General features: G+C 39.4%; 1 protein-coding gene across 2 annotated transcripts in view; it reads left to right on the top strand.

Annotated features, from left to right (window-relative positions):
• The first annotated feature begins 595 nt into the window (after window positions 1-595).
• SLIT3 (slit guidance ligand 3) overlaps window positions 596-27,440 on the top strand; it is a 528,498-nt gene continuing 501,653 nt past the window's right edge. The window contains exons 1-2 of one of the 2 annotated variants that reach the window (XM_074838540.1): window positions 596-1,228; window positions 27,245-27,316. In XM_074838540.1, the coding sequence (XP_074694641.1) occupies window positions 1,044-1,228; window positions 27,245-27,316 (257 nt within the window). In that variant the 5' untranslated portion in view covers window positions 596-1,043. The remainder of the gene's footprint in view (window positions 1,229-27,244; window positions 27,317-27,440) is intronic. The other variant, XM_074838539.1, reaches the window with a different exon arrangement.

Genomic DNA, 27,440 nt, shown 5'->3' with positions numbered 1-27,440 from the left:
GAGGAGGGTGAGTCCCCCCGCCGCCGCCAGAGGGTACTCGGGGAGTGCGAACGCGGGAGACAAAAGGCGGCGAATTCCCCTCCGGGGGGAAACCCGAGACGGTTCCAGGCAGCGCCGGAGCGCCGGGCGGCGGTTCCCGCGCCGCAGCCCGCACATTCCTCACCGAAACCCGACCCGGGGCCGGGCTCGCCCCGGCCGCGGGACCCGCGTCCCCCCGGCGCGGCGCCGGGCGCGGCAGGGGAGCGGAGCGGGGCGGGGAGGCGCCGGGCAGCGCGGGGCCAGGGCTGCGGGGCGCGGCGGGGCCGGCGCGGCCCCAAACTTCCACCCCCCTCCGCTCCCAAAGTTCGGGCGGCGGTGACGTCACGGCCCCGCAGCCAATGGGCGCCGCGAGTGCTATTTTGGGAGGGGGAGGGGCGCCCCGCGCCGCGGGCGCTCGCCCGGCTGCCGTGCCCACTGCATGGGGAGCGGGCGGGCAGCGCGGCTCGGCTCGGCGGCCCCCAGCGCCTCCCCGCCCCGCCCCGCGCCGCCTCCCGGCCCGGCGCCGCCGGCCGCGGGCCCGCGGCGGCAGCAGCAGCAGCCGAGCGGCGGGAGGGAGCGCCCCGGGAGAGCGCGGCGGGGCCCCCGCGCCCGCGGTTACCTGCCCGGCCCAGGTGGGGCGATGCGGAGCGGAGGAGGCGGCGTCGGAGGTTGCCGCCGCTTCTGATGGATGTTTTGTGTGCGTTTACCCCCGCTCCCGGTTTCCCTTTCATCTGAGGACGCGTCTGGCTCCGGCTCTGTTAAACTCTCTGCCTTCTGGTATCGCTCGCAGATAACAGAAAGAAGCCTGCGCCCGAAAGGCAATCCCCCACCTCCTTCCACCTAGCGTAACCTTCCCGGTGCCTTTGAAGGTTTGCTGGTGCTCCGGCGATGACGGCAGCGGTGGGCTCCCTGGGGCTGTACTAAGAGCCTCTTGTTTTCTTTTCCCTTTCTTCTTAGAGGCATTTCATCTTTAAGGGCCGGCTGCTTGCGCACACTTTTATACCCACCGAAGTGATCGAGAAACCATGTTGTCTGGTGGAAGAAGTGCGTTTCTGTGCCTTGGAATGCTCCTGAGCTTTTGGAGCTCCGCGAGTTGGATGCCTGTTGGAGGATGCCCGCATAAATGCACATGTATCGCTTCCAACGTGGATTGTCATGGACTGGGACTCAAAACTGTACCGAGGGATATTCCCAGGAATGCAGAGAGACTGTAAGTAAAAACCGTTGAGGGCTCTTGAGTACTTGTAGAAACACCTGAGATGAGTTTCTCCACACCTGCCTATCAGTGCAGAGTACATGCTAACAGCAGTTTCGGTAATCAAACACGGATTAATGTTTTCAGGAGGGAAGGGGAGGAGCTTTTCAGAAGTTACAGCTATCCTGCTGCTGTTCTTGCTTAAAAAAAAAAAAAAAATCCGTTTCAGAGTTTCACGGTTTTTACCGTTTCAGTTACCATCTGATTGGGTTTTGCACTGACTTGCTTGTAGTGCAGTTTAGAGCCCTACCTGGAGTGCGCCCAGCGAGAGTCATTGTCAGTGCAAACACCAATTTAATATGCAATTAGAAACCTGGATGTTTTCACCTGGTGGCTGGTAGCAGTGTCTCCTTACTTTCTCAGCACGGTGACTTCATCACCATGGAAAAATCGACTGCTGCCATAAACTGCTGCAAAGGGATAAGAAGTCACGTTAAAGCAGCATTTAATTTTTGTCTTAAACTGCTGTGGGGAAGCTGATTGTTTAATTTTTAATCGACTTCAGGGTTTATGATAGTGGTGTAATGTTGCGGGGTGCTTCCAGCCTCAGCAGGCGAGAGTGAAACGAGCGTGTTCGGAGTCTTTTGGATCCTAAGTTCTCGTTGCTTTTTCACTTGGCTCTTTTTACTTGCTTAATAAGTTTCTCCGGAGAAAGCTGAAAGCGAGCTCGAGTTCTCCGCAGCCGCTGTGGCCCCGGCTGGGCGCCGCTGCTGGCCCGCTGCTGGCCCGCTGCTGGCCCGCTGCTGGCCCGCTGCTGGCCCGCTGCTGGCCCGCTGCTGGCCCGCTGCTGGCCCGCTGCTGGCCCGCTGCTGGCCCGGCTCCGCGGGCACCCCGGCGGAGCGCCCCTAGTTAGTTGTGCCTGATGTGGATGAGCTGCTAACTTAAAATGCTTTTGGGCTTGTAAGCAAACACTGGGGATCGCATGGCCTGACTTCCGATTTTTATTTCCTTCTGGTCACGGAGTTGGGGAAACGTCAAACTCTCAAGCAATTTTTTTCCTCCGAGAGGAAGCTAGATGAGGTTACTAAGCAAAGTTTTTGTTCATAGAGTCCTCTTAAAAGCTAAGTTCTGTCCCAGAGTGAAATTTTATAGCATCCTTGGATGTTTCTAGATGCCCTTCATAGTGCTGTGAACTCTTAAATAATAGCAATATGCAGATTTCTTACTACACTCTTCTACCATCTTTAATATTTTGTGGCCGTATCAGCCTTTGTTTTAACCCCAGCTGGGTGAACAATAGTTTTTGGATGTCAGTGTTACAGAAAGCTCAACTTCTGTGCGTGAAACTCTGTACTCTCTAGAACTGATGGGTAGCAACCTGGCAGTTTAGAGACAAAAAATAACCAACCCCAAAACAACTAACCCCACAACAAACTACTACCAAAGTAGTATATCAAATGAGTCAGAGTAAGTATGTGTGATAGTATAAATGCTTTGTATGCCTCATTGGTGAGGTGTGTGTCCATGGTTTTAAGAGTCAAAGGCTAGAATTAAACTTCTGAATTTCAGGTTAAAATGATTCACAAATGCAAAGTTCATTGGCAACCTGAGAAGAATTTAAAAATGGTAATTTGTTATTGCCTAAGTTTTAGGGGTACTGAATTAATTTTGTTACTGAGTTTCATTTATGAGAATGTAGTTAACAGAGATGTCAACTTTCCTTGCCTTCTGTAAGAAGCTAAGCCAAGAGAGTAAGTTTCTTGGCCTTGGTATGTGAAGAAGAATGAAAGAGAGTGTAATCACTGTGCTCTTGGTCCTGATAATTTTTGGTGTTATTTACAGATTTAAATTTTAGATTAACAGCTTCATGAAGAACAGTAGTAGCTATTTCACAGTATTCAGTTTGAATATTTAACCTCAGAGATACACTACTGATAAATGTGAAATGTAGCTGTGTTGGATGTTTCGTTTTAAAAATAGTGTATTATTGGAGCATTCAGTGGCTGAAACCTTGTGGAAATAGCATACAGAGGATCACCTAGTAACACAGTATTCCATATTTTTAAATACTGTCTTCACTTTTTATTCTGTTAGTCTATCCCAAGCCTTTCACTGTTTTCATAGTGTTCCCTGTTGTCTTCATTACAACTGTGTTTTAAAGCTTGTATCAATTATTTCAAATCTAGATTTCTACTAATTGCACTAACTTGAATTTTCTCATGTGAAGCAGTAGAGAGAAAAACACTATATTCCTCTGAGTCTAAATTCTGCTCATAGGTGAAACATCAGTCAGCCACCAGATGTAGCAGAGTATCTCGTTTTTCTCTGTGGTCCATGGTAACCTGTAACTATTTATGACCTAACACTGGGTTGATGTGTAGTCTTTAACTAGTTTAACTCATAAATAAACCCAAATTGATTATATCTGAAATGACAAAGATATTTTTAATCTCAGAGAAATGTTTATATGTTGGGAAAATAATTTTAACATGTTTTTTGATGGCCACACACCAAGTGACTTTTTCGACTCTTATGCCAGGAAAAGGTCTTCACTTCCTTCTGCATTCTCTTGAGCTAAAAATTCATCATACCTGTTCAAGTTGGAAACTTTTTACTTTTAATTAATAAGAGATCTAATGGCATTACTTAAAATATTTTGCCACTAAGCTTTTAGAGGTATGTTTGTACAAATGTTACAGATTGCTTGGGCTAGTGGAGCCAAGTTAAATATTATTTAAGTTTGTGTTAATATGAAACTCCAGGAAAACTGAGAATATAACACTAAGGAAAAAACGGGAAATCTCTTTGGGGGGAAAAAAAAATCTCGTATTGAGTTCTCTTAAATGAACTAGTGATCATCTGCTGAGACCCCAAGAAATGGACGTCACGGGAGCTTTGATTACTGATTCTTCATGAGAAATGTGATGCATGCTGTCATATTTTTTGAATGCTTTAGCAATGTGTTTTTCATAAAGAGCTGTAGCTGTGATTTCTGTCTTGAGGGGAATCCACAAATTAACCAGTGATCACAGAAACAGAGTTGTAAAACTATTCTAAACTTTTTTTACAAAGATTCATCTTTAATAGTAGCTTTACAAATATAACAAGTAGTATTAGGTTTGTATTGCAGTTTACCTTGTTATTACATTCTATGATAGTCTTCTAATTGTGCAGCATAGATCGAAGCTTTTGCTTAGTTACATTTTGTGAAGAGCTAAAAAGAGGTGAATGTTATATGCTGCTGCACAAAGAAATGATTCAGTCTGGAGACAAATATTGGTTGCTTCCACAAGTAATTTACATTTGCGTGTGTTCTAGAGAAGGAACCCTCAGAATAGCCATCATCTCACATAGGAAGCAGGAGACGTGAAATTAGGCCTAGGACTTCTCCCCAGATTACAAGATATGATGCTCCACAGAGAACCTTGTACATGAGCCGGGTGATATAGCTGACCTTGGGGTTTGTCATTAGTATTTACTGATCCATTCCACATTTGCTAAGTAACTTAACTTCCTACCAGAAAAAGACCTTTTGTGTTGTGGAAAAAAATAATATTAGTTAACTTTTGGGGGTGGGCACAGTGATTCTTTTATTTAAGCTATGCAACAGATAAGATGTTTTGTGCCAGTAAAGGAAGCATAAGTTAGGGTTTAGAAATTAAGAATATGGACATAGATCCATAAAAATCTTGAATCTTTTCTGAAAAGCTCCTTAGGATTGCTTCATGAAACTCCTCTAATCAGAGTTTCCTTCAGTTCTTATATGTGATTATTTATGTAATTTTCTTTAGTAAAAATGTTTTCTATATGTGTAAAATGCTATACCTGTGGCTTTTTATAGCACTTAATGATGATAGTCAAATTTAGTTTGAGATGATTTGTAAATGCAGTGAGCAGATGAAAGCCACCTGCTTGACAGTTGTGTTCTTCAGTTCCATAAGGAACAAGTGATATGGAGCAACTGTTCAGAAGTCTTCTGGGTCAGTATCTGCTTTCTGTTTGAATATGAAGCATGAGCCTTTGTGTTTTTCCTTCCATTCATGTCATCTCCCTGTCTGTTAGCAGCACATTATATATGTATAAAAGTTTCTTTGGAGAATTTAGCCATGTTTGAGTTACTGATGAATTCATACTTGGTGGCTTAGAATCTTGTTTAATTGATAGCTCTCCTGTGCTTAATTGTTGTTTTGTTTTGGCTTGTACTTTGCAGGATTCTTTACCTTGCTGAATTGATAAAGCTCGCAAGGCTAATCTGTTCTGTGCTTTGTCTGAGTAGCTAAATTGAGTGTGTCCACATTTAGGTGCAATTTAGAAGCTTAGTCATCTGCTTACTCTGGAGTTTTCATGTGGTCTGGGGTTTCTGTTATACAAATATATTATTATGGTGTTTTTGGCCTAGGTGCATGCAGCTGCTGAAGTTGCACTGGCTTGTAATAAGTCTTCAACTTCCTCAATTTTGTCTCCAAATTAAATCTAAGCTCCTGTCTTGAATGCTTCCATATTACTGCACAACGCAATGTTAAACACATGCAAATATAATTATACTGACTCTTACATTGACATTTTGTGTTTCTAGAATTCTTCCCACTAGGATTACCACTCATTTGTTTGTATAGTAACACTCTTCAAAACCTTGCATGGAACCTTCCCCCCCCTCCCCGTCCTAGGTCATGTGTCAATAAGTAGACATACATGGCTTCAACTTCGAAGAGCTTTCTCTCAGAGGTACTGATCCTGGGAAAACTTGACCGAGTTGCTTAATTTAATTTGAATACTTCCTTTTACTAACTTAACGCTGACTACTTGTGCTTGACTGGACATTGACATGCACTTGTATAGGATCAGAGTCTTGCACTATTAAATTCATTGCCTGGTTTTGAAGTGATGGAAACAGGAAGGAGGATGAAATTAGCTATTCTAATTTGGTAGCTACAGAAGCCAGTAGTGGCTGTTTCCATGTTGTCTGTGTTTGCTTGCACAAATTTGGATTAGATTCTGAGATCAAAGGGACCAGACTACGTACTGCAGAATTTTTTAATGTGTTGCTCTGAGACTATTCACTTTTTTCATATTCTTACTTTGGCAGCTGAGTATTGATTCATGCAAAAGAACTAGGTGAAAGGAAAGTTGCCCCTCTAAAGAACATCTGTTGCCTTTTAGGAAGCCCTAAAATACAGATGATGAGTATTGCTTTTTTCCCTGCTGGAATTTGTATGTGTATGAGTTCGGGGAAGCGTGTACCAAAGTTAGTATAGCTTACCTATATAGACGGATTTTGAGGCCAAAAATAAGTAAATCCTGTTAGTCTTTTATTTGTACAGTAACCAGTATAAAAATCCTTGTGTTGTACACTGTCACTTGTAAGTTGATTGCTATGAACTCCTTTGACCTTCATAGTGAGGTACTATCAGTAATCTTTTGGAATGTCACTGCCAAGCATTTTTCTTTTTTTTTTTTTTTTTGTGGGATTTTTTTTTTTTAGTTCAAGCATTTCCAGTTATGTTTAAAACAAAGATAACCTGTCTTGCGTGGACATTAACATCTGATACGGTTTGTTGACTGCATTTCAGTAGTATCTAAGTTATTCCTCAGCTTTCACAGAGCAGAAAGAAAATGGTTTTCTCACAGAAATCTCACAAGATGCTTGGGGAGTTATAAGGGTGATAGGGGAAAAGCACTTGGCTCTAATAAGGATATTCAGTGAGTAAATTTCAGCTATTTTAAGTTAAGAATTGAGCTTGTTTAATGGAGGGACTGTTCAGAAGACTTAAATCAGGATGTGTTCCCTCCCAGGAACTAGTTGCTCAAATGACTCAAAGCTTAATTTTTCTAGAACTCCTGATATAGTTCTTGAGGTGCCCACAGTGCTTGATTTCCCTTGGCTGCCTGTTGTTGCCACTGATCTTTTAAAATGAATAGCTTTTTGTCTGGTGATGGTCTAGTGGGATCCGTTTTCCCTTGATTAGAAGATTTAATTATTTCTGAACAAAAATGGAGAAGCCATTGGTTAATATTGTAGATATGTTAGCTTATGCTTGATTACCTAGAAATTAATCGAAAACTGTTTTGCTTCAAGTTCAAAGTTGAAATGGGTCAGGATCTGTTCCTAGTCACAACTGTGTTGCTCTGCTTTCCACATATTACACCTTCTAAGGATGCTGTAGTGGTCAAATTTTCTAAAGACTGAACTTGAATTGAGCTGTCTTTCACCTTTGACTGAGGACTGCAGTTGACCACTCAAGTAATTTTTCAAGCAAATGAAATAATTGAATTTTTGTGTGTGTGTGTGATCGTCCCCCCCCCCCCGCCATAATTCCTGATTTCTTTTATCTTTTTATTTTTTCCTTACTTGGCTCTTTTTATCTAAATTTGAACCTACAAAGTATAACTATGTCTTGTTACTGAAGTAATGCAACTAGCTCTTTCCAATTCAGAACGATTGTGAACTTGAAAGTTCTGGAGCCTCTTTTGTCTTCAAAGGTGCCTCCAGCCTTATGAGGTACTACACTGTAGCAAACTCCTTGTGATTAAAGGATGTTTCTTCCTTTCGAAGTTAACCTGAAAGACTCAAATGCCTAATATGAAATGCAGGTCTGCTGCTGGACTCGACGCTTCCCTGTGTCTCGTAATACTATGACTACTGAATTATCTCAAATGTTGTGTTAATATTAGGAAGAACTTGTGGAATGTTCTTCATAAGTGACTTAGTACCTCTTAGTTCTTTCACCTGTTTGATCTCCGCAACGACAGACAGATACTGGATCAGGTAAAGAATTTCTGTGGCTCAGTGTTGAAACTCGTTTCAGCAGTGGGTGATCTTCTGTGGCTGGGGAGAAGGTGTGACTGAGCAAGTATTCTTCTCCAGTGCTAGAGATCATGCATTTAGTTTTAAGTAGAGCCAACTTTCTGGTGGAGGCTTGATGATGGCAGCTGTAGGAATCAACATGTATATCCTCTGTCTTGCAGTTCCACAGGTCTCTAAAGGGGGCTCCTCTTTGCCTGTTTGGTTTACTTTTTGTTCCCACAAGACAAAGTAGTGGTGTTTGTCCTCTTCAAGTTGAGACAAGGCAAATTTCTAACTTCAGGTGAGGAATGAAGGCAGAAGTCAAGATAACTTTGAGGAGAAAAGCTAAAGTGAGCTTCCACTGGTAAAGCTTTTTGGAGAAAAATAATGTTGGTGATATCAAGGAGAATGACTGGAAGTAACATGTGGCAAAGATTTCTTCAGGTGATCGTCCATCCCTATGTTCCTATTACAGGAACATGTAGATGACCAGTGGTGTTCAGAAAATGTTATCATGATAGATAAATTTCATGCCCCGTCCTCTTGTGAAGTCTTTGAAATATGCTGGTAGAATGTGCCTCCTGTCCTTGGCTCCTTTAAGCTCCTTGGGTGACAGGGAGTTTCTATTAATTCTTGTTGATTCAAGTGCACTATTACAATGTTAAATGGATTTTGGCTTGGGGCTGCTGTTGTCACTCCCATCCCTTTTATGTTCATTAATGGGTTTTGCTTGTCAGGGTAAGGCTACATCAGTTTGACTTTCTTGTTTGTTTTTAAGTAATTTTCAGGTTAAGAATGGGCTGGGTTCTAGTAATATTCTGATTGCAACAAGGCTTAAGCTATTCTGTTTTCAGTATTGTTAAAGTCTTTTCTCCAGAGATCCATAATGCTCTATTTTCAAATCTGTTTTCAATGTTGTCCAGTCAAATGTATCATTTAAGATCCTGTATGGCTCTCATCGGTGGCAAGAGCCACTTCTTCCCCATTGAGAAATGGCATTGTAGCTAACTATCTGACAGTATTTCTAATGGTACTAAACACATAAAAGATCTATTTACCTATTTACATGAGGAGAACAGGTCTGTGGTCTTGTAGTCAGAGTAGATTTTAGATGAGTTGAGGGCCATCTTTGTAGGAAAGAGAGTTTAAGAGGCTGATTCTTATCTCTCCACCAGTTATTTTCAGCTTTTTTCTTTTTTTTTTTTTTACCCCAACTGAATCTGGTCTGTCAGTTGTCTCTGTCAGAATAAATTTGTCTTGTATTTCGGTTTTACACCATCTGTTTGGCTGCAATATATGTTTTTAATCCTATGATTGATAGATTTCTGGAGCTTTTAATTAGGTTTTTACCTTTTTGTCTGTGACTTGCTTCTTTTTCTGAGACCTTAATTTAATTTTGGCCCTCAGGTGGAAATCATTTTAACTGATGCCAGTATTTTTTCCTTTTCTGTCACTGAGGGGAGCATTTTCAGTAAACATCAGTTCAGCTAAAATGAGGAAGAAAACTTAGTGTTTTAAAGCTGGTCTTGTCTTAAGTTTCCATCAAGAAATCTGCAAAACCGATCTGAAATTTACTTGTAAATTGATTTCAGAATTTATATTGCTCACCAACTCACTTTTACCAATGCTTTCCTGAAAACTTGCAATACTGTTGCAGAAATATGTCCAAGGGACTTCGAGAGCCCTCTATGCTTCCTGCAGGGAGGTCAGTATGACTGTCTGCCCTCTTCACTTGCATGGCAAAGAATCAACTTTGTGGAAGTAGTATCAACTTATTCATGAAGACTGTCAAACACCTGTTAAATATATTTAGAGTCCAAGCAACACTGAGGATTTTGGGAGATAATGGTCTTATCATTGATACCTGGCTAGCTGCTGTGTGGACCTGTGTTCATTCCAGTTTGAGGCACAAGGCTTTTAGCAGTGATGCTATATTTGGGAGTTTAATTGGAGAGACTTCAATCCTCTTCTGCTGTGTGGGGTTACTCAAGTGACATTATGCTGTGGCGGTACATATGGGAAATCACCCAAGAGAACATGACAAATCAGTTGCCTGTAATTTTTCCGAATGTTTTCTCCGTGTACCTTCACAGTTGTTCCTGTCTACATAGACAGAAGATCGGTGGTTCTGTTTCAGCCAGGGCTCCATGTAAGTGGAGGGATGAAGTGCTCTGGGGGTTAATGATTTGGAGATCAGTAATGCATTTTAACAGCCTGTGAACATGCTTGTAGAAGGTGGAGGAGGTATGGTCATGAACTCCATTTCTGATAGATTTTTTTAATTTTTTTTTTTTTTCTTCCATGTTGATGCTCTTGCTTGGGAGGAGCTGTCCTTATTTAAAAAAAAAAGTTTGCTTTGCAAAATTTCAAATTTGCTGCAATTTTCATGATACCAGTTAAAAATATGTAATGCAAGTTAGACTACTTCATAGTGGAGGACAGTGCCTGCTGTACTGATGATCAGTGCTGGTTCATCTGCTTGTCTTCATCCCTTTGCTCTTTCTGTCTTTGCTGAAAGTCCTCTGGGACTTATTTGTTTGTACAGTGCTTAAGATGAAGAAATCTTGAGCTATTGTAAAGGTGCTCCTAGGCATGATAACAAATGGTAATAAATTTCATGTTAGTGAATCTGAGGTTCTGATCTCCAAAATAACAGCACTATAAAATGCAGGTTTTAATGTCTGGCTCCAACCTCTTCTATCCAAGAGCTAGATTCTGTCAAGGTTGGCTGCTTCACTGGGGGAGTAGAGTGGAGGGGAAGAGTATGTGAATGAACATTCTCATGAAATGTTTCAGAAGATAAGCATTTAACTATTACGGAAATAACATGCTGAAAGCAGAGACATAGGTGCATTCTTGTGCATACTAATGGAGGACTAATTCTCAATCTTTGTTTTTTCAGTTGGTCTTCCTTTATTCCTGGCTGGTAAGGAATGTGTTAGTTAACTTGTACAAAAGAAATGTATTAGTAGATTGTAAGGTGTTGCTGGTACAGGTTGTTATGGGACCCTAATAAATAACCTTTGACAGTTTGAAGGGATACAGGCAGTGAGTTGTGAGCTTTACGCACTTTCTCAGGTCATAGTAAAATGAAAAGTTTTAAGTCAGCTCAGCCAAGCTGTCCTACTGTATTGTTTTCACTGACATTTTCTCTGGGTATGCAATGGTGAATAGTGAGCACTCCTTCAGATATTTTAGCAGCTTTTAAATCTGGAGTACTCAGTTGTCTGTCTGGCAAAAATGGTTATTAGCATTAGCAGCAGATATTACGTAGTACTGACCTAATACAAAAACTTGGCTTGGAAAAGCTTTTTCCACAAACAACTTGCCCCAAAGTAGAAAAGATTCAAATTGTTAACTTCAATTTTCCTTTAGAGATTCCAAAAAGCTCATCCTAAAATAAAATTCATTTCCTTTGAATTTTGTTATCGTGTTCCTTGGGACGTGCTGTCTTGTCAAAGATGGATGATCAAAAAAATTCTCAGTTGTTACTCAGACTTCTATGTAAGGATATAATTTATCTTTACATTAATGATTTCCCCCCCCTTACAATAAGAAAATAGCAAAGAACACATAATCCTTGCTTGCCTTGATTGTCTATTCCTTCTGCTTTAGAATATAATAAGTAGCCTATAAAGCTCATAACAAATGTGGTCACATGACATCAAGGCTATTGAAGTTAATCACTGCATGTGTGTGTACTGGTCGTCCACGGCTACAGAGACACTAATGTTTTAATTAAACAGTTGTATTCTTTAAATATGACTCAGAAATTTTAGCAAGAAAACACTGCATCTTGAAAGTAGTTCATATGTCTTGTGCCTTCTGTTAGTCATAAAGTATGTTTTGCCTGGACTTTAGTGGGACCCTAACATATATATTTTCCTCAAATTTATCTTTTGTCTGTGTGATGGTTTTGTTTAGACTGGGGAGGGGGGGCATTATATTAAATACATTTTTTGAAATGCTGATTTTGGAAAAACTTGGGTGAAACATCTTTGCTTGGTGAGGATGGCAGTGGTTACTGCATCACTTAGTGAGGTGGGAACTTCTGGGTCACAAGCTTCTCTGAAATAGTTGTAGAGTGATGAGAAGAGGCTAGTCATCTCATCTTCCTGAAGTGGTAGAGGTGGTTTTTTAAGAATATAGCTGGGGAGCAAAAAGAAGAACTCATTGTAAGGAAATTGTATAGGGAAGCAATTGTGCATTTTTGAAATGTCTAAATAAACGTAGTAGGAAGGTAAGCTGGAGACAAGAATCAAGTGGTGAAACAAGTCACAGAAGTAAAATTCTTGAGCAAAGAAAACTTGTTTTCCAGAAGTGGAAGTGTTGTGAAACAAAGCCCTGAGGCAAAGGCTGGTTCTTCAGAGCGAGATGAAAACACACATCTGGATATAAGTTTCTCAGATAAGAAAGTGAAAATATAAGAAACAGCCCAATGAACCTGTTGTGAATTTTAATAGATAACATATGAAAAGGCAGCAAAATATAGCAATCAAAAGTGTTTTATGGATTTTTGGGGGTTGTTTAGTTTGGTTGGTGTTTTTGTGTATTTTTTTTTTTTTTTTTTTCCTGGGAAGTTCTTTAGCTAATTGCTTATGAAGTTTCTTAGAAGTTGAAAATGAATTATTCCCAGTTGGTGTTAACTTCTTTGTATAGCATAGATATTTTCCAAGGTTGTTCTTCCATAGTTCTTGGGTACATGATAGGTGTAGTGCAAAGTGGTTCTATAACCATGAGTAGTTTCAGTAACTTGAAACATGAAATATGTGTGCCAAGTCTCGTTCAGGAGAACTTGAGTTTTGTGTTTATTTAGCAAACATCTTGAAATCACTTCAACTTCACTCCAGCAACTCCAGTTGAAAATAACAAGTTGGAGGAGGACAGGGTGGGACAGAGAAGGTGGGAATCTAATTGAGTGAAGAAAATTGCTTGTGACATCTGGATGCTAACTTGGTTAAATCCAAGCTATCCACAGCTTCCTTCAAAATTTCATTTTACATGTTAAAAAAACCTGTCCTACATCTTTTACTGGAACTTCTTGGGTTAATCTGCTCCTTAGTGGCTATGGTAGACATGCACACTCAGTGTGGTGGTACTTGGAAGGGATAGAGTTGGTGAAACTGGATGCTTGTTAAATTAAAAAAATCCTCCTGAACAACAACAACAAAAACCAAACACATCTATTACCTTTTCGGGGAAGGATCTCCTGGGAAGAATTTCTAGTCTGTGCATGTTTGAAAGTGAGCAAGGAGATGAAATCAAGGCTTGATTTTCATGTCAGGCTTCACTAAAATAATTTGTTTGTTGGTAGAACTTTTTTCCCAAGTCATCAAGAATTACAGCAGTCAGAAGTGGGAATTTCATGTCCTAAACATCAAATTGTTTATATTAGTGAAGAGCACCTAAACAGCAGTTTCTTCACAGCATTACATTCAGTCATATACCACATAGTAAAGTGAAGTACAGACTTAAATGCAAACATCAGATATTGTCTCTGTGGAATAAAGCAATGTGAATTTTCCTGAAGTTTACATGCAGTGGTGTTTTTTTTCCCCCCGATGAACCTGTTGTGCTTGGGTCTGTACAGAATTAAAAAAAACAAAACAGACAAAGTGTGTAGAAGAGTCAGGGCAAAAAAACTATCTCATGAAAAATACTAAATTTTGTCAGTCCTTGTTTCTTACTATTTATTGCTTTCTGTTCCAGAAGTCCTTAATTAACATTACGTTAGCATTAAACACACTGGAAGAATTGCTGAAAGTTGGGGAATATATAAGTGTTTGCTGTAAATTGTAGTAATGACATTAACTCTGAAGAATGTTCCTACTTAAGATTTTTGTGAAGTTCAGTTATCACAGTTATATTTTACATTGATTTACAAGGTATACCTATTTGAGATAGTGAATGCAAATTCATTGGGGTGACCTTTAAAGTCCAAAAGTGACGAAGATTGAAGTGCAAGCATATATCTATTCATATCCTGATGAGATTATCCATTTGATGGTTGAGTGAAAATATGGCCAAAAGAATGTTTGACATTGTCTGATTTGTACCTGTATAACTGCTTGGTCTTCATTGGAATAGCACTGGACTGATGCAACCACCTAATGTCTATAACAGTCCAGCTGGTGCATGTTGGATATGAAAGATGAGCTACAGCTATAGGAGTTAAATAGGAATGGTTAAATAAGATCAAGAATTTAAAACAAATAAGTTTAAAATGAAGTTTTTGTATATACAGCTGTTAATCTTGGGGTTTTTTTTACTATGAAAGTGATACTTGAGCTAGTATGACACAGTACTGTACTTCTTTCTCTATAATGTGCACAATCCTGGCTTCTTCCTATTTCTTCATGTTTCTGTAGCAACTGTCTTTTAAAGTATTTTCTGTAGTTATCTTAGTGCTGCAGATTTAAAGCTTTCTACTAACCCTTCACCTCCTCCCAAAACAAAAAAACCAACAAACAAATGTTTTACCCTTTTCTTCATAGAAAATATAGAATTGTAGAATCTTTAAGGATGGAAGCAACTTCAGGAGGTCTCCTAGTCTGGCCTCTGCTCAAAGCAGGGTCAACATGGAATTCAGACCAGGTTACACAGGGATTTGTCCAGTTGGGTCTTGAAGACAACAGCACCTTTATGCAACCTGTTCCACAGTTTGACTGTCCTGATAGTAACAAGTTGTTTTTTCTTTTTATAAATCAACCAGAATGACTTGTATTTGAATTTATGATCATTGTATCTCTTCTGCTAAACACCTCATTAAAGACTCTTGTACCACTTTCAGAGCAAACCCTCTGTAGGTATTGGAAGACTGCTCTTCAGTCACTCAAAGCCTGCCCTTCTCCAACCTAAATAAGCTAATCTTCCTCAGACTTGTCTTATGTAGTCAAGTCCCTTGATCATTTCAGTGGTATTTTACTGGACTCGCACAAGTTGATTAGTAGCATCTTCCTTGGACTGATGGGCCCAAAACTGGACACAGTATTCCCCATGTAGTTGAGAAAGACACTGTTCTTACTTAATCCAGAGATGTTCTTTTTTAGCGTAGAAGGCAGTCAGGTTGGTCAAGCACAATTTAACTTTGGTAATTCTATTGACTATTTTCAGTCATCATCTCTTCTGTGTGCCCAGAAGTCACTTCTAATAGTATTTGCACTGACTTTTCCAGGGACCAAAATGAGGCTGATGCTGACCAGCCTTCACTTTGCCATACAATTCTTTTCAACTTTTTTGAAGAGAAATGTAGTATATAACTGTATCAGAAATGTCGCAGCAAGGCTGCACTTCATCAGCCAGCTCTCTCTGCACCAACAGATGCATCCTATCAGTTTCCACAGGCTTGTATGGGTCAGGATTTCTTAAGGGATGCTTGATGATCCTCTGCCACTACTGGCTGTTCCTCTCCTTCTTGAAGCTTGTCTTTAGGCACAAAGACTTGGGAGACTGTGTCAGTGAAGACTTAAAGCAAAGAAGGCATTGAGCACCTCAGTCTGTCACTAAACCATCATATCTTCCTCGTTCTTTTATAGCTAATGTACTGCTAGAAGCTTTTCTTGATGCCTCTTGCCAGTTTGAACTCTAGCTGAGCTTTGCCTTTCCTAATGCCATCACCTAATGTTTGAGCAATGTTTCTGTACTCCTGTGTACCATACCCTCTCTCCTGCCCTGGAGCTCAGTCATGAGATCCTGTTGAGCCAAGGTGGTATTCTGATACACCTGCTTATATTCCTCAGTATCTGGATGGAGTGTTCTTGTGCTAAGGTTATTCTAGGCTGCTCCCACAAGATGTGCCCCATCAATCCCCTCAACTCTGAAATATTTCAGAGTTCTGCAAAACTGAATTCTGTTCTCCTGAAGTTCAGGGTCTATGCTGTGCTATTTACCCTTCTCACACCCCTCAGCATTTTGAATGTCATTGTTTCATGATTGTTAAACTCGAGGATTCTACTGAATATCTCACCCCCAACCACTTCATCATTTGTGAGTAGCAGATCAGGAAAACTTAACCCATGGTTGGCCCATCCAGCATCTGTTTTAGGAAGCTATGTCTGACACCCTCTGGAAACTTCCTCGCTTGTTTGCCTGCCCCTGTGTTGCTTTTCCAGCAAATGTCAGGGAGATTCAAATTCCTGATAAGAACCAAGGTCTGTGATCTGGAGGCTTCCTCCCATTGCTCTAAGAGGAGTGTTGTTCTGAGTGGGGTGGTTGGTAAGAACTTCTACTATAATGCCACCTTCACTGACCTCTTCTGATCCAGACCTGCCTACTCAATGGAACCTGTGCCCAGTCCATAGAGGAGCTCCAGACATATGAACTGTTCCTTCACATGAAGGGCAGCCTCTCCTCCTCCTCCTCCTTGCCTGTCTTAACTGAGAACCCTGTATTCAACCATCACCAAACATATGTATGACCGCAAGAGCTATCCCACCATGTTAGTTATTCTAATGGTGGTGTAATTCTGCACCTGTAGCCAAAACATCAGCTCTTCCTGCTTATGAAACAAGCTTTGTATTTGTGTACTGGCACGTGAGGTTATGCCAGTGTAACCTCTTGACCTCTTTTATTCTGCCTGCCTGTTACCTATCACAAGGACACAGATGACACTACCAAGCGAGACCTGGAGCACATCAAGAGTAATTGCAAAACTTTGGGGACAAAGGTGAAGGGCATGGGAGTGTAAAAGCTACTGGTAGAACATTATTCTGCCAGCATAACATTTCCTTTATATATGATAAAATCTGAAAACTATAATAATTAGTCAGGAGTTCCTGCATGCTGGGACAAACATGTATTTCCTTGGAAGAAACAAAGTACTTGAATTACTGAGTCCATTATGCTGCTCTCTGCACGTCTCGGGTCCGACTTTCAACAGCAATCCACTCAATGGGGAATTCAGCTACTGCGCAAGTTGCAAAAGGTGGTTTTTTTTCTTGGTGTTTTTTAACACCTGTAGTTTGCCAAGTAATTTTTCTTGTTTTTATAAGGATGAGGACAGAAGTGTGTTGCCTGCAAGCAGTTCCAGATCATTTGGACACTTAGTGCAGGCTATTAACCAAGCACTACTGTTATGGGCTTAAGAATGGATAGCTTATTCACAAAATTAGGGCATTTACCCTTTAAGATCAGTTCTTTCATTGTTCAGATAGAAAGAATACAGTCTGAGTCATACCTGAAAGCCTTCTGTAATCAGAAGGAACAATCTAATTTTTTTGAATTAAAAGGTGTATCGTGTAGGTGTGTTACAAAAGTATGATGGACTGCAGCACAGAATTTGTACATTCCAGCTATTGTGTGGCTATTTAATTACTATGTAAATTATTCTGGAGACTGAAACTATCCAGTGTCATACATGTGGTGCTGTCCAACAACAACAACCACCATTATTAAATGTTGGATTGTAAGTTTATTGTTATTCTGATTCAATGTGGATAGCAAACAATATAAAAATTACTGGATCCTGATACTACTGTGTTAATATGCTCTGTGCAGTAGTCGTTACTGAAGCTATGCAGAATATTTCTGAATCCTTTCAACAACTGGTGGTTATGGCAGGGCTTTTTTTTTTTCTCTGCTAATGTTCTTCCACATGTGACTTGATCTTACTGCAGGTCAGAGAAGGGGGTCTGCATTCTACCTACTAGGTAGTTGTAGACTGCCGTAAGATCTCCCCTTAACCTTTTATTTAAGTTCAACAAGCCCAGCTCCCCCAGCCTCTGTTAGTATGTCACATGCTACAGTTTCCTGATAGCCTTATCAGGATAGTGGCCCTTTACTTCTCTCTCCAGCGTATCAGTGCCTGCCTTGTGCTGGAGAGCCTGAAACAGGATACAGTACTGCAGGTGAACTGTCACAAATCCCGAATACAAGAGATCAGTCAATTCTTTCAAATTCTTAAATCCTTCTGACTACGCTCTTGGTAGTACAGTCTAGTCAAGGGTGGCCTTCACTGCTGCTGGGGCACACTGCTGATGTTTTGTGGTCCAGAGGGACTTCAAGGTCCTTTTCTGCAAAGCAACTCCCTGGTCAGGCAGTGCACCACCTGTAGCTGTTGCATGGGCTTATTTTCTCTTAGATGGAGGACTCTTTTTTGTTTGTTTGTTGGTTTGTTTGTTTTTTGGTTTTTTGTTTCCTATTCAACCAGATGATGCAAAATGTTTAGAGAGTAGAAGTCAGTAAAAAAAAAAAAAAAAATCTCATGCTGCTTTGCAGTCAGCTGTTTGTTTTAAGAAGAAAAAATAACTTAAAAAGAAGCCTTATGTAGAGATGGAATGTATCATCTTCTTAAAAATGTACTAATTTTTAAGAAAAATTATTTCAGCTATACATGATTTTGAAGTTTTTTTGTCTTTTTCTTTACAAGTGATGTTCTTACTTGCCCGAGTGATTTGGAAACTAATGGAATTTGTGTATTTCATAAAAACCTGTCCCAGAACTTTATTTCCTGCATTGCAAAAGTTGAGATGGAAATATGTTAATTCCAAAGATATGCAGATTGTGCTGCCAGAGGGCTTCAGGGTAGTGTTATAATTGAGTAGTTTGTCACAGTAGCTTTGAAGTTCTTGGATTGAAGGCATAAGAGAATCACCCATTACTTTCTATAGGGAATTACAGTCATTTAAGGTTAAGAGGCTGGTAGCAGTCCATACCCATTAAAGCCAAATTAACTCCATAGCAGAAATCCTGGAAATGGTTGAAATAATAAAACAGATACTGGGTGTGTAAAGACTGCAAAGGGTAGCCAAAAGCTGCTCTATGGATACATTCACACATGGGAGTGGATTTTTCTCCTTTTATTGGTTATGGTTGTTAGTGTGTTCCCACAGTAAGAACAGAAGTACTCGTAAACGACAGGAGGACTTTACTGACCAACCTTTTGCTCCAACCCTGCAGGTTGCTTTCATAAAAATCAAGAAGGTATTCCTCATGGCTTTAAACTTCTGGAGTCCAATAGGTATCCAAGTGAATGGCTAGCTTATCTGTGAAAATGCATATTTCCTCCAGTTCAGGTGTTGTGTGTGTGTTCATGGTTACCTTGCGAAGTGATTGGGGGCTGGGGAAACAAATCAAACAGGAAAATTTTAAAGGGAAGACTCTGCTGTTATTCTAGCAGGTGGTTTGGATCGACAAAGTCCTTCAGCAGTGTAATGGCAAAACAATAAAAGCCTTGTTTCCCAAGAATGCGTGCTGCTTGAGTTATTTGGAAGAATTGGGCTAATGAAAAATACCAGTAACTCTTTAGATCCAGGAATCCGAATTCAATTGTTACCACTTGAATTTTAGCTCCCACATTTTGAACATTACTGCCAAGTTGATTTATCATTTGAAATAAATTTTTTGGAATGTATTACAAATTAATCATAACAAAGAATGTGTGCTATATCCTCAAAACAGTTGCTCTTAAATTTGTGGGGAAAATTATTTTTCTTCCGTTCTTCATGAACTTTTGGAAGTTCTGTCAATCGTGTCCTAGCTGAGAACTCACTTTGTTTTGATGTGAGTTCTAGATGGTGTAGTGGATCCCGACCTGTTCGGTTCTTAGGGAAGAAGAGATATTTTTATTAATTGCTAAGTGCATTGTTTGGTGTGACACAAATTTTATACATCCCTTGTTGGAAAATACGTTTCTCTTCATCTCATTTTTTGGTATCTCCCCTGTAGATTACACTGGGTGCTGGTTTAATCAAGCTGCTTTTCAGATTATTTGGTTTTATGCTGATTTGTTTGTCCCAGATATGACACAGATGCATATAGGTTTGAGCTGGTATATGGTAGCCACTTCGAAAACTTATCAGGAACAGAAACTAAATTTTGTGTTTGAGATTCTACGACTAGAAATACATACCTACCTTACGTATAAAGCAGTTGGACAGGAAAGAATCCTAGTGCTGTGTAATTTAGGTAAAATCTGTCTTTTGAAATTATGGCAGTTAATTTTTCTTAAATACGGTATGCAGTTTCTCTACTGCTCTTACTGACTTCTTAGTTTATTAATATAAATGAACAAACATCTGATGACTTGAATGAAGTTGCAACTGGTGCTTTAGAGTCCCTTCTCCTTAGATAGCAGGTTATTTTCACTTTGTATGTATTTTTATTTTGTGTAATATCTTCCTAGGTCAAAGACAAATGGATTAATAAATATTTTATGAAATACTACCCATCTAGGACTTGTTTGTCATTGAGATGCAAAATGAGTACTGCTGTGAAATTATTGGACATCAGAGATGATCTTCAGTTTTGTTGTTAGGAATGCCACTGTGTTTGCCATCTTGGCATCTGAGAGTTCTCTGAAAGGGAAGAAAATTTTGTTGCTCCAGAACACTTACTGACAGTGCATGGTTTTAACCAAATGAAATAACTGTGTTTCTTCTAGAAAGAGAACTAAATTCAAGTAACTTCTTTTCTGACCAAAAGCTAACAGGTTTACACCTGGAGTCTGGTGGTTGTCCAGATGAGAACAAATTGTAACTTTAAAAAATGCATTAAGTAGAAGCTTGTCTTAAAGCAAATAAACCACTTGTGGTAAGACCATCAGGCCGAGAGTCTTTTGGGTGCCTGTGAACTTGTACAGTGCCCATACCACACAGGTGTAAATACCAAACAAAACCGCTAGGGAGTTGTACTGAGAGCTAACTGGTTTTTATGCTTTAGTAAGGGTTTTGACTTTGGCTTCTATGTGCCTAGAAGAGCATAACTACTCAACTAGAGCTGCCAAAATGGGCAGCTGGTTTAAAAAAACCCACTGTAGTCTTGGAAGAGTTTGAGGAATTAAGTTAGGGATTCCCCTGGGTATGTTCAAGACTTACAACTACGATGAGGGCCCAAACTTTGGATTATCTTGGAGACTACAATGCGTAGGGGGTTCAGCAGGTAGCAAAATGACATCTGAGTGATAGGAACTTGCTACAATCTAGTAGTGTTGTTTTGAATTTTTGCATCCTTGTATATAAACAGATTTGAATTTTGTGTAAGGATTTTTTATTTATATGCAAGTATTGAATTATTGATTTGAAGACTGTTGCAAGACTTCAGCATCTGATATCCTTTGTTACTGGCTTTTGTAAGAGTTGTAATGTTTATTGTGGTGGTGATGTGTTGTCAAACGCAATTCTGATTGCGTATATTAGAGAAGTATAGGCTCAGAGCTGTCTAAGATGTGTGTGTATATTTGCCAAGGTATGTGAGTCTAGAAGACAGAGACATGTAGTGCGAAGTGGCAAGTGGATTTACTTCTCAAGTTGTAAACTTTATACAGTCCAAGGAAGAGGGTGGAGATTGACAACAGTGTCTGGATGTTTTGGAAGAGTTGAGCCGCTGAGCAGAGTAGTTATTAACTGAAATTTAAGTAATGTAACAGAGGAAATTTGTGCCCTCTTAGTGCGGTTTGACGCTGTGTAATGGTGTGCTCTAGAGAATGTTGATGCTTTAAAACATTTAAAAGTCTGTCTTAAGTACACTAGATTGTCTTCAGAGAATGAAAGATGAAGCAATTCAGAATTGCTACGAAGCAGGATTTGCTCCAGTTGCTCCAAGCATCCCTGTTTGTAATAAGTGCGTACATTGTGTGACTTAGTCTTCAACATCTACAAAATGTGTATTGAATTAAATTCTTATTAGAACATAGCAGGACATGTTTATGAGTAAAGCTCCCTTTAATAGTTTGTCTGAAGTCACTTCTATGTTGTCTTCTACCATTCTAGTCCAATTCGTGTTTCTATTCCCACTAATGCCTTCCATGTCTGTTTTGTTAAAGTTGCCACTACACCTGCATTGTCCTTAACATGTTTTATGCTAAAAAAAAAAAAAAAAAAAAAAAAATTGGCAAGAGGGACCTAATACCAAAAGCTGTACTAAAGCTGGTAGAGATGACAGTATCAGCTTCTTTTTCAGTGAGTGGTTATCAGCTTTGCTGCTGAGACAACAGAAGAGACCTGTATTTCTTAATGTGGTTTTCTTCCTTGTTCTTTGATGATGGGACAGTATTACCAGAAGGTGAAATGGCAAAGAGTGCTAGCTGGGCTTGTGTACATGTAGAGTGAGATGGATGTGTTGAGTGAGATCTAAGAGCCACTTGGCCCCACAGACTATGCAAAATGCCGAATTCTGCATGGTAAGGATTTTGTGTAGAATGTGTGTATTTGTACATAGGTATTTGTTGAAGCTAAATATATTTTAAATTCACCTTTGCGGTATAATTTTCCCCATGTCTTTGACCCAAACAATTTCTTTTCAAAGCTGTATTTGCTTCCAGCAGTTCTTACGAACACTGATGTGTTTGAAATCCAACCAAGATTAGATGTTAAGGTTTAGCTTTTTCTAGTTGAAACCCACTAGTGAGCCCATAATCAGCTGCCAAACTTTGTAAAGGAAACATAAAATATTATGTTGCCCACAAATACCAGCTGTAAACCACTAATGTCTGCATTAGTTCAGTAACTTCAGTCACAAAGTTTAATTGACAAATGGGGTAACCTGTGGCAATCTGCTGTTTTGCAGCAGTGTTAGACCTCCTGTGAACAGGAGGAGGAAGTGTTACATAGTAGTTTATCAAGGTTTTAGTCTGTTTTTCTTCAAATGGCAGATAGGCCTTGAGGGAGGGCATGCTGGAACAGGCGAATGTTCAGAAGGTAAAACCCTTTTAAAATAGGGACAGAAGCAGCAGTTAAAAGTCAAATGCTAAATGGTTTAAGGAAAGTGACCTTCATTAAGAATGGTTCTCTTAAAGGTAGAACAGTGTCCAAATAAATTTAGTTACAGAAATGGAAACCTTCAACTTGGATACTACCTTCAGAAGGGACGAGTAGAATGATTGATATTATGTATACAATATAGGCTGTGCCAACCTGCAAGAGTAGAGGAAACAGCAATCTCAAGATATGTATTGATCAAGCAGTGCTAAAGTCTTTCAGAATAGGAAGCTGCAGATTTCACCAGGAGAAGAATGTTGAATAGCAGGAGTGCTTGGGGCTGAAAGTAGAGAGGAGTGGAGCTGATGTGTGGGATTGGTCTCACAGACTGGGCGGGAGGGGTGGTGTGGTGGAGAGCTTGCGGTCTATACGACAGGAATGCGGTTCTGCATACACTTGTTCAAGCTGAGCAAAACTGAGAATTAAGTCTTATCAAAATGGACAAAAAGCAGGGTCAATGCCACTGTGTTGCTCCGTATACCTTAGCAGGAGAATTTGGGCCAGCCTAAGGTTGGTCCTTATATCTCAGACCTTTTCTGAGATACAGGCAAGTGAAAACTTATGAAGAAATGACATGAAAAGCAGATGGGGAACAACATGCAAGTAAAACACAAGCTATTTATACGTTGCTTACTCCAGACTTAATTCTTTCCAATGCTTCTTGCAATCAGGTCATACTGGCGCACCAGTGAGTAGTTAATGATGCACCAGGGTGGAAGAACTGAACTGAGAACAGAAGAGGAAATTAAGCTGGAAAATCTGAAAAATGTAGGCAGTGATTCAAAGGTATTCTTGGAGAAAAGCACGATTTGATCAACAGGATTAAGGCAAATGGAAGAGAATGGCTGGTACATGCATTGAAAGTGCCCTGTAGTTGTTTTGTAGGTTTTTTTCTTTAACGGACCTTTTAAAAATATAGTTGACATAAGTCAAGCAAGGATGCTGTCTGTCTTGTTCATATAACTGAAATGTAGGGATATTTTTTTTCCCCTCGTCTCCTTATTGCTATCCTTAGTTCCCATCTGTGCTAAAGAAAAGGGTTTCCTGACAGAAGAATGTGTTTCTTCTATTATTTAAGTATGTCCTGTGATAAGATGCGTAAAGTAACTCTTAAAAGTTTATTCTATCTGTTTTTAAACCATTTTATGATTTAAAAATTTTATTAGTATTATTTTGACATGTATCAATAACCGTCAGAAATAGATTTCAATGTTATAAAACACTTATTTCTGTGCTCTAGTGTATCTCTTGTACTGCTTCAATCCTGTTAATGTCTATTATACCTTAGAAAGATTCACTGTAAGATTGATGCAAATGCTTGAAAAAGATGTGCAAAAAATATTATGTATTCTGTACTTATATGGCTTCTATTTTTAATGCAGAATTCAGTAAAAAGTTCTCATTATGGACAATGTGTAGAATTATTGGTCTGAGTTCTAGGGTTTGTTTTTTTTTAAATAGTCCTTAATCTGTTCTTTCTTCATGTTGTCTATGGCTAATTAAGTTGCTGTGGAAATGATGGCGATCATAAACTGTAGCTGCTTTGTCCCTGGCATGAATCCTGTACAGGTATAGGCTGGGGGTTTTATCGGTATGAACCATGATTTTAATCATTGTCACTGGAGACTTCTAAGTACCAGACTACCCTCAGTTATGAAGTGGCTCATACTGTATAGAGTTTAGTTCTTTGTGTTGGTTGCTTTTTTTTTTTTAGCTTTTCAATTCCAGTAAGTGAATGTACCAGTATGTTAAAATGATGTTAAAAGGAGCTTAATTCCATATCTGTTTGCATCTGAGCTTTAGGGAACCCATGAGAAAACAATCATGTATGTTTAGGAATATGAAGAATTATTTTTTCAGATGAATGAGTACAGTTACCTGTACTTATCTAAATATTTACATTTTTGATAAGTGGAGGACGGTGTTCATATTAGGAAAAAACTTTATTTTCATGGTTAGAAGCATTTGGGGAAGTTAGGTACACTAAAATTCAGTCCTATTTCTTCTCTGAATATTGAAAATGTACCTTTTAACAAGCTTAAACTTCAAAATATGTAATTGCCTTTAATTTGACAATGCAGATCACACTAGAAAAATGAAATTTGTTACCATGACAATTGCTTTTCATTTAATGCCTTAGAAGAATATTACTTCATGTCAGCAGAAAAAAATTATCTTGATTCAAAGGAAATAATAATTGAACACTCACATATTTCTTAGTAGTAGTTCTATCCTACTTAATAGGATATCATGTAAGGTGAGAAAAGACTGGCTCAAGTAGCAGTCATGTTGGAAGGCTTGAATGGAACTGTATGTATGACAGAAAATTACTGGAAATTGTGCCAGCCAGGAGCACTTTCTCCCCTCTGTAGGAGGGTGAAAGAATGACTATAAATGATTAAACCGTTCTGAGTACTTGAAGAGCTTTTGCTTTTTGTTTGCAGTATTACTTGCTAGGCACTTAGAAGCCATCCTAGACAGCCATCTATACAGCATTTTTCAGATTACAAACATGATATTTGAGGCATTCCTGGAAGTTCTGATTTCTTCCTTGAATTCCTTCTTGTACCTAGAGAAATAATCAACCTGAAACAGCACTTCAGAACACCCATCTGATTTTCAGAAATTATTTCAGACTCAAGGTTTGTATGGGTGTTAGATGATTGTCAAATGTACTCAAAATAATACTGTAATCTTGCTTTTTGTCATTGAATTTGACGAGAAATAGGAGAGAAACTGAACCTTCTAAATATGAAAGAGATGTACCCCAGTGCAGATCAATACAGGAACTATAGTAAAAATGAATTGCGTAGTAAAAGCCTCTACTTCCTGCTGCAGATTTTTGATCTCATATTCTCTTTCAGAAAATGAATTTTTAGCCTCATGACTAATTTTTCATATTAGATTGTTTTCAGTTGATGGCAATAGACAACAAAATTTGTCAGAATCTATTGTTTATAATCTCATGACCTTTAGAAAAATACCGAATGCTTTTTTAGCATGAAAACTGTTACCCCAAAGCCTTGTATTTTTCATATTTAGCAGCTTTTGGTAGACATAAAGTGTGACTCAGAAGAAAAAAGTTTACTCCAATATTAGAAAACTTAAAGTCTTCTTGTATCTAGGGAAATGACACTCAGAACAAATTTGTGGTGATATGGTGGAGAGTTTATCTGGTTTTATTAATTGTAAGTTTGGTGCATGTTGCTTCTTATGTTAAAATAAGCATGGCTGAAGACCAGGAAGAAAGACTAGCTCTTAGTCTTGTCCCTGTTTGTTAGGACTAGGTCAGGTAGAACAATTGGGACAGAAAAAAAACAACCACCAAACCTCAAGCAACAAGACATGCTCAAGTGGGAGAACTTCAGGGGTGCCTAGCAAAGGCAAGTCTAGAGGAGAGAAAATAGCAATGAGGACCTATAGCACCAGCAGATATTTGGTATGCTCTTTAGAAACAAAATGACAGAAAGACTCGTTATGTTGGGAAATAACAAGAGTTATTCTTGATGTGTGGCGACTCTAAAGGCACCATAGTTATTGTATGGAGAGCTGTCCTTAAGTATAGGATCTTGCAGGAAGGATTAGTTTATAATTTCCTTTAATTTGACTCAGCTTTGAATTAAATAGATTTTGTCTCAAACTAGTGCTTTATTTTGATGTCTGTTCTATTAAGATAGGAGTTTAGACATGAAATTCCACATTTTTGGTGGGCTCACTCCAAAGAAAAGCTGCAGAAAAGTGGGCAGCTCAAAGTCTGGTTACAGTGGGTTTTCCCTGTTGTGGAAAAAATGCCAGTTACTTACTAATTTTGAATCTAGAGCATAAATTAGCATGGACTGAAGCAGAGTGGAGGAGGTAATACTTGTCATGTGACCACATGAGCAAAATGTCGGCACATGACAGAGGTGTTAGGAAATTGAGTTTAAAGACAGAAGGTAGGTGTTGGCAAAGGGTGAACACACATGGGAAATAGGTCAGTGTGATTACAGTATCTTCTGAAAATCAGCATTTCCATAAAGCTGGGATCAGGAGGCTGTCCAATTAGGATGCATGGAAAAACACCCTAGACTGTTCTCTAACCTAGCAAATCTTCCAGTCGTCTTGGTAGGACCATGCTTAGGAGTCACTAAAGTCAGTCATTCTCTCCTCAAGCTCTGTGTTGCCAAAGTGTCTGTGGCAGATTAGACTCACTTGGGTTTAGAATAACCCTAGAGTTTGATTTAAATTTGGGGGCCAAGTGCTCTGTTTCAGCTGTATTATACCAATTGGGTCTCAAAGATACTTAGTCTTTTACAAGATTTTAGTTTCGAGGGAGAAAGAAGCATATAGTGAGCACCAATACTAGAAATAAAAATGGAAGAAACCTCTTGTATGACAGCAACGTACTCGGAAGAGGAGGCAAAATGTGTCAGGATTGAAGACTTGCTTTTTGAGATTTGAATAGAAACTTTAACTGGTACAGTTTGAGTAGCTGATAGATGCTCCAGTGATGGAGATATTTTCTGCTAACAGTCAGTTATAGTGTCTGAATACTGGTTTGTTTTTCTTCTGCAGTGATCTAGAGAAAAATAATATCACAAGAATCACGAAGACGGACTTCACAGGCCTGAAGAATCTCCGTGTCTTGTGAGTATAGCACAAAACTTGTCTCTCTTTACAAGACTATTTTAGGGTGCTAGTACTAAGCATGTCCATAATTCTAGAGATCAAATGCTAGTAATTTCTGTACATTATTCAGTTATTAGTATTC

Source organism: Strix aluco, chromosome 13 (genome assembly GCF_031877795.1).
Source record: "Strix aluco isolate bStrAlu1 chromosome 13, bStrAlu1.hap1, whole genome shotgun sequence".
In the NCBI taxonomy this organism is placed as follows: domain Eukaryota; kingdom Metazoa; phylum Chordata; class Aves; order Strigiformes; family Strigidae; genus Strix; species Strix aluco.
This window is presented reverse-complemented; position numbering and strand designations above follow the sequence as displayed.